At 30.5% G+C, this 12,010-nt stretch overlaps 1 protein-coding gene across 1 annotated transcript in view; it reads right to left on the bottom strand.

Moving 5' to 3' along the window:
* Window positions 1-12,010, bottom strand: part of DPYD (dihydropyrimidine dehydrogenase) — a 974,103-nt gene that overhangs the window by 688,879 nt on the left and 273,214 nt on the right. Inside the window, exon 6 of the mRNA XM_044672105.1 lies at window positions 7,736-7,932. Coding sequence (XP_044528040.1) covers window positions 7,736-7,932 — 197 coding nt within the window. The remainder of the gene's footprint in view (window positions 1-7,735; window positions 7,933-12,010) is intronic.

A 12,010-nucleotide genomic window follows, 5' to 3' on the forward strand; every position in this document is an offset into this window, starting at 1 on the left:
GATCCATCCTCAAGTAATGAGCACCCTAAGAGATCCAGTTCTTTGCTATAACAGATATCACAATGAACATTTTTGTACATGAAGGTGAGGTCACCTCTAGTTTTCTTTGACCCTGTGGGATATAAATTAGGATGATTTAGCTGGATTGAAGATGGATATAATTTAATGACCTTTGGGGCATAATTCCAAAATGCTTTCCAGAATGGCCTGACCAAATCATAGTTCTTTCAGCAAAGTACTAACATGCTTCTCTTGTGTAAGCTCACATTTAAGAGTTCCTGTTTTCCATTTTTTACCATTTTACCAATCTGATTGGTGTAATATACTTACTTTGTGTTTTCATATTACTATTATTGATTTAATAAATTTTACATAGAGCTGTTAATAGCTTACTTTTCATCTTTATGAGAACTGCATATTCATATCCTTTGACATATTGGGGAATAGGTCTTTGTTTTATATATTAGAATCAGATATCAATATATTTTGGTTACCATACATTAATCGAATACATTTGTTGTAATATTTAAACTTGTTAACAGTTCTCTTTTCATTTAAATTTCAATGTTTACATGAAAACATTTCAATTTTGTGTAAGTAGTGTTGTCTGTTTTATCTCTGTATTGCTTTCAGTCCCTTGACCTTGATTGGTCAAGAATTATTCTATGAATAACTATGAAGGACATATAATTCTCTGTTCCTAAAGCATATTTAGATTGCACCCTTTTATAAGTAGCTTGCATATCCATTTGGAATTTATTGTGTTATATAGTCTTATATATTTGTATAAACCTAATTTCTGCCTAGACTACTTTTAAAATTCACATATGATTAGTTGTATAGTATTTCCTTTCCTGAAGAATAATTGTATTATGCTTTATTCAATACCCTATTAATACACCTATTCAAACTTGTATTACCATTTTTCATTAAATAATACAAAGTAGTTTCCAGGAAAACTGCTTTGTAGCATAATTTGGGATCTAGTACATTTAAAAAAAATTCTGTCTCACATTTTGACATCAAGAAATAACATGAATGTATTAATAAAAATATTTCCCATAGTTTTCTGCATCTTTTGTAATGTTTGTTTTATTAGCATTGCTTAATGTCAGCAATTGACATCTAACTGACATTTTAAATTATCTTAGTTTCTATAAGAAGTGTTTTATTTTTTCTATAATTAGTATTTTATAATTGTACTTATACAATGCCTCTTCGCCGACTCCAAAATATTTTATACATTTTGCAGTTTTTGTGAATGTGATTTCCCACTCCAAGCCACCCTTCCTACTGTTTCATTGCTTAATAAACAGGAACAGTGGTGATTTGTATGGGATTAATTTTTATGCTAAAACTTTGGTAAACTAATTATTTAATTTTAGTTGAATCTCTACAGTTTTTTAAACATGTCATTGTATCATCTATTAAATAATATTTTCCTTCCTTTTTTCCTTATGTTTACTCCATCAATTTCTTATCTTAATTCTATAGCAAGCATTAATAGAAAATAAAAGAATAGTAGTGATAATGAAAATCCCTTTTCACCCAAGATTGCATTGGAACATCCTCCTGTGTTTTTTCTTTACATATAATGCTGGTTCTAGGTTTTTGAGTGAAATTAGTTAAAATACTAACAATAGTCAATTTATACTAATTTTTTAATGTTTTAACATATTTTAGAAGTTATTTTGTATGATTATTTATGTAATAATGTGACTTCTAATTTTGTTTTTACTCTGATCTATAATGTTTAATTTTTCTTAATATTGGATTAACTGCATTTCTGATGTAATTTTACTTTGTCAAATTGTTTAATCTTTATAATGTATATTTATAATCTCCTTGTTAATAGTTTTTTCAATATTTTTGCATCAATATTCATTAGGAATATTGAGATATAGCTTAATTTCTCTGATTTAATTATTCTTGGTTTAGTTATCAATATTACATTTGTTTCAATGAAGGAATATTATTGTTTTTATTTTTTAAATAATTAATAAAATAATAGAATACATTTTCCTTTAACGTTTTATGAACTTCCCTTGAAAATCCTACTGTTTCTTTTTTTAAAAATGGATTGTACTCCATAGCTCATGCAATATTACATTCTGTGATTATTTTTAATTCATTATTCCTCTTATTGTTAATTTCTGCATTTAATATTTGTGTATTTTTGTGTAATTTTTGTAATATGTGTGTAAAATTTTTGTGTAAATATTTATTCCTATAAATTAAGTGGTCAGTTTTTGACATAGTTTTTAATAGTTCATTTTTACTTTGAAATAGTTTTTTTTTCATTTTTAATAATACTAACTTATTTTTTTGTTCTTTCAAAAATCGGATCAGGTCTCAATTTTATTGACTGAGTCAATTTTATTTCCATTGTGTTACTATTTCATTAATTGAATTTATTTCTTTTTATTCCTTTATGATTTTGATTGACTAGTTTCCTGGATTTCCCCTTAATTATATGTCTAATTAATCAATTTGTTTTTTCTCTTTCATTTTTGATGAAAGTTTTAATGATACAAATTTTCTCTTATTGACCATTGTGGCAAAATCAAAAAAAGTTTTAATATATGAACCCATGGTTGTAATTTTAGATTATGAAACAATTATTTCTGTAATTTTATATTTGACCCAGTGATTATATAAGATTAGTTTGCCCTCAAATTTGAATAATTTCTTCAATTTTTTTATTGATTAAAGCTTAATTTCTTTATGGTGTACAAGGAATATTCTTAATATTACTATTTTCTACATTTGTTCAGTGTTCTAGCAAGCAGTAAATTTTTGTAAAGGTGTCAATGCACAGCCATCTGATGATTACAGATTGCATTTCACTTTCTAAAGTTCTATTCAGTTCCTTAAACTCTTTATTGATTATATTTTTGCAAGATGTATTTATTTTTGAAAGGGGGGTACTTAGAGACCACCATGTAGTAGAATTTTTTATCAGGTTTCCTGTATAATTTATTAACATTTACTTCAAGTATTTAGATATTGTGCCATTTCGTGTGTATTATGCATATACATACATACATATAAACATGTACCTATAAATAATATATAATATAACAATATATTACATATATACATATATACAATAAAATACACATCTATGAGTACATATATGCATGTGAACATAAAGACAAATAATGTAAGTACTTTATAGGACAATTATGCCTAAATATTTTGGAGTACTTGTATATGTTGTATAATAATTATATCTATAAATAGATATAATCTATAAGTAGATATAGTGATAGATAGATAGATAGACAGACAGACAGACAGACACATAGATATAAAGCACTTGGTCTTGCAGTTTAAGCTATTTTCAGTTATATGCCTTTACCTTTTTCTCTTCCAGGGATATAATATTCTACAATTTTCTATCACTTATATTCATCACTGCCAGGTCTTGTTTTATTCTGTGGTTCTCTTGAAATTTTCCCTTTTGGCTGTTTTAAGTATTTTCTTCTTTTACCTGGACATTCTATATTTTGTCTATAGAATTTATTTGAGGTTTCATTTATTTGGGAGTATTTTTCATGAGTTATATGTAGGATTCTATTTTTCCTTTCTGGTTCCAATAGACTTGAGGAGTTGGATTTGGAAAGTTTCCCCAGCTTGAAATGTGCACTTAGAAGTATTTAATCATGAACCTCATGGTTTTTATTGTTCTCATGTACTAATAAGAATCCAGAGAAGCTTGTTTTCTATATAATATCATTTGACCTAATTAATGATGAGGACTAAGATACCCCAGATAGTTCTACGTATGCTTGAAAGCTTGTTATTTCATATACTGCTTTAAGGGACATTTGATCTGTTGATATAATTGCTTGGAAAATACTTAAAGGGACATATTTTTTAGGCTAAAGAAAATTAGTCTTTCCTGATCTTCCTGTACTCCTTTGACAAATGGAGATTTTGTTGAAAGAGATCTACCACTGTTGCACCTGTTACTCCTTCTTTATAAAGGAAAGGTGATAATTAATTTTAAAAGTATAGAAATAATAATATATAATTTATATCACCCCCTACTTGTACATAGTTCTTTTCTTTTATTTATATATACATATATGCATATACATGTTTACATATAGACATATCTTACGTGTGTATGTAGCTATTTTCCTCATTACATTATTTCTAGGTTGGCAAGGAAATACTAAAGTTCCCCTATTACACTTCAGGAAATTAAGATGGAATATTTAAATGACTTGCTAAGGATCAAATAGCTAAGTATTAGTCAGGAATCAAATCTAGTCATCCTGTTTTTGGTTCTAATGTTCTTTAAATTACACAAGGTTGCCTTTTAAGTTGGATCTATCTGTGTCCACTAGCTATTTTATTTTCAAACATAACACTTTTTGACAGGTTTGGCTATGTTAATTGTTTTGAAGAAAAACCCCTTTTCTTTAACTGCTTATAACAATATGTTCATAGCATATAATTATAACTATTAAAATTACATAGAACCACATGAGAATCATAAAACAATTACCTTATCTAAATCTAAAGATAGAAAATTAACCAGATATATTGAAAAACGTTATGACGGGAGCTCTGAAAGAAGGGAAAAAATTAAAGGCAATTGAAGACATTGATATATTGCCTTAAAAGCTATCTTTTATTTCTATATTCATATTTTATCATTTGAAACTAACAGATGTCTATATCAAAAAGATCTCACCTCATATTTTCTTCCAAATATCTTTCAATATCCGAAAGTCCCTTTTAAACCTCATTTTAGGAAAGAAGAAACAGGAGGAAATAAAGTCTATTGATTATGATAGTATATGGGTATAGCATCAACATTAATAAGGCTGTGATGTTTTTCAGCAACTTTGGCAATTCTTTTAAAACTGACTCCAATACTTATTTACTTGGGAAGGAAGAATCAGTTCATATTCAGAGGAGAAGAAATGATAAAACATGACATCACATCTTTGAGGCAATTGATTTCGAATATGAAGCTAATTTAATCTTTTTGGCACATGGGTTTGAAGAGACCAGAGAATAAGAATCAATTGTGTAAGTGAGAACATAAATTAACAAGGAAATTGTGGCAGCAATGATGGCTAAATTCCATCTTTAAAAAAATCCAACAACAACTGTTAACCACAAGATTCTTTTCATTCCTTTGTTGCAAGATTAGCCTAAAATGAGTCATCTATAAACTTCACATAATTATCACCCATTGGATTCTACTAGTAAAAAAATGTGGAAAATATATTTGGTCCCTAACCTAAGAGAAACAGTATCATTAGACTATAAGTGATGCTAATATAATTTATGGAAAGTCACATGTTTAGTGAAAATAAAATCAGTTCCTATGATCTGATTTAAAATAGGAAAAGAAAGGTTATTTGGGAGAATATTCCCTTTATAAAAAATTTTGCATTAGGACCATTTTTGAACTAGATTTCTTTTTCCCCTTGGGGCCAATTATGAATGCAACACAGGGAATAGGGCCTTTTTTTGTAACTTGCTACCATTTGCAAGGATAAAGTCAGTATTTTTAAATATTTAGTTTACATATTTGTCAATGTGTATAATTGAAAAATTAAAATACCACATTTAAAGTATGTGTTTCTGAGATACTATGGATTTTTACTATTAATTAATAAATCTCTTTCAACAAAATCATAATTTCCCGAATGAACAGATATATCTTGACAAAATATGTGATGTCCTATCATTAGGAGTTGATGCTTGGAAAAAATAGAGTATAAAAAATGTCAATAGCACAATGAAATAATTATTACTTCACAATAGTCATGTCTTCAAATAATTCCACTGAATTGTTAAAGATTGATATCTCAATAAAATATTCTTTTTAACATTTGTGATCATAAAAGCTATTATTTAGCATTTTATTATTTAGTTGTTTACTAAAAGTTAAAATATATTAACATGCTTTGGGAGTTGCCAGCAGACTTGTAAAATATGGGTACAAATTACAGTCATATTATGATTAAATTTATTCTGTGTGATCATTGACTATGTAAAATTTATAGTTCAAAAATAAATAAAAGAATAGTAAAAACCATAATTTTAAAATAGCATGGTATAGATTACTGCCCAGAACACACTAAAGAAGATGGCACTACTAACTATATTTTTAAATTTATATATTTCCCATTTCAAAGTAGTATGAATATAAGAAAAATAACTATTGGGGTTATAAAATTATGGTGATTTAATAATTTTTTCTGATTTATTATGCCTTTTGTATATGTTGAATTATTTTACATCTTCATGTATTAAAATCCACTCTTTGGGTTTATTTCAAAAGTTTAAAAAAAGCAGATTTCTGAAATAAACATTCTATTATAATATGTTTGGATAATGCTATTGTTTATTATGGTTAGAAAAAACAACTAAATAATGTAAATGACTATTTTATAATGTGTATTATTGTAAAATATAATATGAAGTGGTAATGTTAATATAAACTGCGTAAATATAAACTGGATCAAAATACTTCTATGTTCAGCAGTTTGTTTTTATATGTTTTAGAGTTTCAAGAACTCTATCTTCTCAACAACTCTGTTAAGTAGATATTATTATTTTACAGATGAGGAAATTGAGGCTGTGAGAAGTTAAAAGACTTAGGAGCATACATTTAGAAGTGAAAGAGAATTTAGAGGGTATCTAGTCCAAAACAGTCATCTTACAAAGGAGAAAACTGAGATAGGAAGGTTACGGGACTTGCTCAAGGCGATACAGGAAATCCATGAGAACACAGTGTGTCAGCAAAGAACTAAAATTTAGGTCTTTGACTAAACTGACTGCTTTTTCTATGCTGGTATGATATCTTAGTTCGTAATTGAATCTGGCTCTTTTTTTTCCTACCAAAAGTGATTTAAGAAATTTCAAATTGAAAGGGCATAATGGAGAATGTTTTTTAATTCATTAAAGCATGTCTTCTGAACAACATTTATTAAGCATGGAGATATATATATATATATATAAAGTACAAAGAGAAGCAATGTAGCAAAGTGTATAGAGCTGCTTGCCTTGAGGTTCTGGCTTCGTTTTGAGGTCTACTCTTGTACACAATGTTTCTGTGAGTTGGCTCATACTATTTAGCTTCTTGGTGTCCCAAGTGGCACTCTAAGACTACAAATTAACAGAAAATTTGTCTGTCTGCAGATAGCTTCCTATGCTAATAATACCTCAGGTCCTGACCCATAAAACATGAACACAAAGACAAAAGCAAGCAGTTCCTTCCTTCCCTCTAGTTGCTTCTCTTTTCCTATAGGAAAGCAACATCTACAAAGAGAAATAAATATAGACAAAGTAAAATTTTAATAATTTCTAAAGCTGGGGTTTTTGATTCCTTAATGATTAACGTTAATGTTAATTGTGGCAGCAACGACAGCTTAACGATTCTCTGTGCTACTTAAAAAAAAATGTCCAAGATAATTTTTTTCATTGGATTTGCTTGTGCCTTTGTCCAATCAAAAATTTTTTGTCAGGATTATGCCTTGCATTTAGAGAACAAGACATAGGAAATTTTCAAATAACATAGCTTGCAGCCAAGTACAAAATTTAAAGTGAAAACTAATTTATACAAAGTTTTAGAGCTTGCAATATGCAAATTTTAAAATACCATCTGTAAGCCTGTAGTTTCTATAGGAACATGAACCAACTCTATTCACATTGTTTGACTCCATCATTCCTTACACTATAAACATAAAAAGCGTGTAGTCATTACCTTAAACCACCCACATATTCTTGTTTTTCAAATATAGTGATGTCAGAGTAGCCTAATCGAGCCAAAAAGGAGGCACAGCTTATACTTGCGGGCCCGGCACCAAGAAGAGCAATCTTTGCAGAGTAAGCTGTAGGCATATCTTTTGGAAGAGGCAGAGAAGGGTTTCTGACTTGTGGAATGTTCATTGCTTTGAATACCTGGAAGAAATCAATTCACTTTGTTAGAAGTTCACAGCTAAATCCTGTAACCTCAAAGCATTTTTTTAAACTTCTAAAAAACATACTTTTATGTAATGACATTTTCAAATGGATTGAAGTAATAGCATATTAGCATTAATATGGAGAGCACCAGGAAGAGGCATTAGATAAAGCTAGGGACTCTGGTGGCCAAAATCTGTCAATTCTCTTTAGCATAGACATATTTCAGGCTAACAGCTTTGTTACCAACAGGAGTAATCTGATGAGAATATTACATCCTTGGGAAGCAAAATTCTGTTAAATCATATTTCTCCTTTAGCTGACATTATATAATTTTTCATATAATTTATATATTTCGCCTTTAGCTGACATTATATAATTTTACCAGGCGCCTCAATCTCCAAACCCACAATCACATAAAAATGGAATTATTTTAATATAAAATTGAGTCACAAAATGCAAGAATTGGGATGCCTTTGGAAATGCTATGACAGAAAATGGATTCCTTTCAAACACAATCTACAGGAATCATACAATCTCAGAGTTGGAATGAGCCACAGAAGTGGTCTGGTCCAACCTGAAAAGAGCTTTTCGCCTTCCTCTAATATAATAATGGCTAGCATTTTCCATCTTTACATATCTCATTTGATCCTTACCAGCACCTTCTGAGGGAGGTGGTATGATTATCTGTTTTTACAGATGAGGAAACAGAGTAAGAGAGAATAAATGACTTAACTAGGATCATTTAACAAGGAAATCTCTGAGGCTAGATTCAAATATGGAACTTCTTGCTCCCAGGCTTTCACTGTACCTATTAACATTCCTTAGGTGAAAGTGATTATGAAGCCTCTCTCTGATACCTTCTATTGATTAGGAATGGACTTTTCATGTGGTAGTCAATTCTATATTTGGGAAGTTCAAATTATTACATTTTTTTCTTAATTTTCCCTTTTCAAGAAGTCTGTCCCTTTTCTCTGCAACTTTCATCCACTATTCCTCTGGATGTAAAAACAGAAAGAAAATAAGCCAAATCCATCTTCCCAAGATAGCTTTCATGCCTCTTCAGGTCATCTTTCCCCAGAGTAAATATCCTCCTTTCTCTGAATTTTTACAGCAGTTTTGAGTGGTCATCATGGTGGTCATTCTTTGAAAAAGACACAGCTTATAAATTTTCTTTCAAGAAATGTGGTGATTAGAACTGAACAGTGTTTCAGATTTGCTCAAAATATAGTCTAACTGTCATCCCTCTAGTCTTGGACACTATTTTTCTCTAATACTGCCAAAATATTTTATTAGCTTTTTTAGCCACTGTGGCCCACATCCTTGATTGATACTGAATTTTGAAATTCACTAAAATCCACAGATGTTTTTCACACAGAGTGATCTAAGTATACCTCCCACTATTCTAATTACAAAGTTGATTTTCCACTTATGTAAGTTTTTATATTTATTCCTAATTTGCTAAATCTTTGTAAACATAGCCACCACTATTGTGGCTTACCAGTATCTTTTAGAATACTGATCCTGCTACTCACTGTTTTAGTTAGGATTCTATCATTGCATTTTTTTGTTTGTTTGTTTGTTCATTTAAACCTTTACCTTCAGCCTAAGAATCAATACTGTATATTGGTTCCAATTCAGAAGAGAGTTGAGCCATAGGCAATGAGAGTTAAGTGACTTGTTCAGGGTCATACAGCTAGGAGGTGTCTAAGTCAGATTTGAACTCAAGACTTCCCATCTTTAGGACTGGCTCTCAAACCACTGAGTCAGCTACCTGCCCTCCATCATTTTAATTTAAGAAGTGTGTCATCTATGCTTAAACATAGGAAGATAGCACAGAAAAAGAAGAAATCTCTGAAGTACTATATGAGAATCCAGGTTGAGATCTATACATCAATTAATACAATTTAGTCATAATCAGTCAACCAGTTTTGAATCTACCTAAGTGCTGTATATAATTCATCAAAAAGAGTAGATTATCATTTTTCAATTATGCTGCAAATGGAATTATTTTTAGTAATGAGTTGAACTACTTAGCATTCATACAGTCTTTTAAAGTTTAAAAGTACTTCACAAATATTATCTTATGCCATCCCCCAACAACTCTGAGAGGTAGGTTCAGTTATTATCCCTGCTTTACAAATGAAGAACCAGACAGATTAAGGGACCCCATTACCCACCAGCTCCATTACATTTGGAATTTCTTTGGACTTCATGCCTTTATGACTCAGGAAACTCAAAACTGGAGAATCTCATCATCCTGCAAGATTGAATCAACCTTCAGGGACTTTAGGGAGAACTGGGGAAATTCACAGGTCATCTGTAGTGACCAAAGAAAATATTATGAATTCAGAAGCTGTAACCCATAGGTGACACCCAAAGGTATAAAATTCAGAGTGGTGATGTGATAATAAAGAGTCTCATTGAAGTAACATCTAATTTGTTTACTCTTTGCATTCTCTATGGGATTGGATGGGACTGGATCTGTGATTTCATTGGCAATGAGAAAACTCACCCTTCTAATGTAGATCCACAGGTTCTTTGTAATTTATCATCTTCAGGTGGTTCCTCAGAAAACTATGGGGTTATATATTTTGTCCAGGGTCAGACAGTCACTATAGTCTGCTAATATGTGTCAGACTCAGGACTGAGCCAAAGTCTTATAGACTATAGCATGCTAAGTCTCATTTTAATTACTTATTAAATTTAGAGACAGAAAGTATCATAGAGATCATTGACGAGAAAATTGAGACAAATAAGTGGAGCCATTTGTCTAATTTTAAGTAGCAGGCAGCAGAGACATTATTTCAACTTGAGTTTTCTCACTACAAATCCTGTGTCCTTTCCAACAGACCAAACAGCGTGAAACGATCTCTTCATAAATAGGTACAGAGAAAAACTGTAGCTCTTGCTTTTCCCCAATCTTGGCTTTAAAATATTTTTGTGTTTATTTGTTTATTTGTTTTTGTTGAATTTGGCCACAAACCTTCCTGTCTAATGAGAATAATGCCAACAGTGATTTACAGAAAAGAAGGCATCATGGAAATTAATAACAGAAGTGATATAGTATTAAATGTTAATGTTCATTCTATTTCTAAGTTAATCATCTTATAGAAAGAGAAATTTGAAAAGATATTTTCATTTTGCATCACGATTCAAAGAAGTAATTGTATGTGACAAATGATAAAAGATGATTTCTGCTCCACCCCCCAATAAAAGTCAGAAAATTTTCAACATGAGTATTTTTAATGGTTCTAGACACTTCTCATATGATTAAGATCACTTGGCCTTTAGTCCTATGACTGATAATACCTTCCAATTCAGTCATCACTCATCTAGAAGCAAATTGTTTTATGTTTTTTTTTCTACTTCATTATATGGTGACACCATGGAGCTCAATTCACTATAGTCAGGATTATAACAAGACACTGAGAAAAAGGAAGCAATGTGAAATTAATGTTGATAGGTAGTCTTTAGTGTCTAAGATATTCTCTCAACTTATTCTACGTATTCTTCAAGATTCAGTACAATTGGGTTTGGAGAAAGAACCTGGATCCAAATCCTAGCCTCGACAGTTAACCTGTGTAACCTTGAGTAATTCAGTTGACATCTTTAGCCTTAATCTTTTTCATCTATAAAGGTAGGAATCAGTCTACTAGGTGATAATAATCATTTACATATCTAAGAATAAGTGACCCTAGGAACTTTGTGTAACCTTCAAACACTGCTCTATCTGCAAAGGTATCTTACTTTTCTAAGTTTTCAAAACATTTCTCCATGCCATATTCACTGAGGCACTTGATTTTTCTTTCTTCTTATATAACTGTTTCAAATACTCCCCAAAAGATTAATTTCCTTCATCAACTGTTTTCTTTTTCTCCCAGATTGCCTACCACGGTCCACTAGTTATAGAAAAATTGACCCCACAAAGATGCAAATTAGCTCCTGCTTTGCAACCTGAAATGTTAGAGAGTTGTTTGGAGAATTGAGAAAGTAAATGAGTTGCACAGCATCAGATAGCCAGTTGATGTTATAGGAAGGAATTGAACCCAAGTCTCTGGCTCTGATGCTCATTCTT

This window comes from Gracilinanus agilis, chromosome 4 (assembly GCF_016433145.1).
Source record: "Gracilinanus agilis isolate LMUSP501 chromosome 4, AgileGrace, whole genome shotgun sequence".
NCBI lineage: Eukaryota > Metazoa > Chordata > Mammalia > Didelphimorphia > Didelphidae > Gracilinanus > Gracilinanus agilis.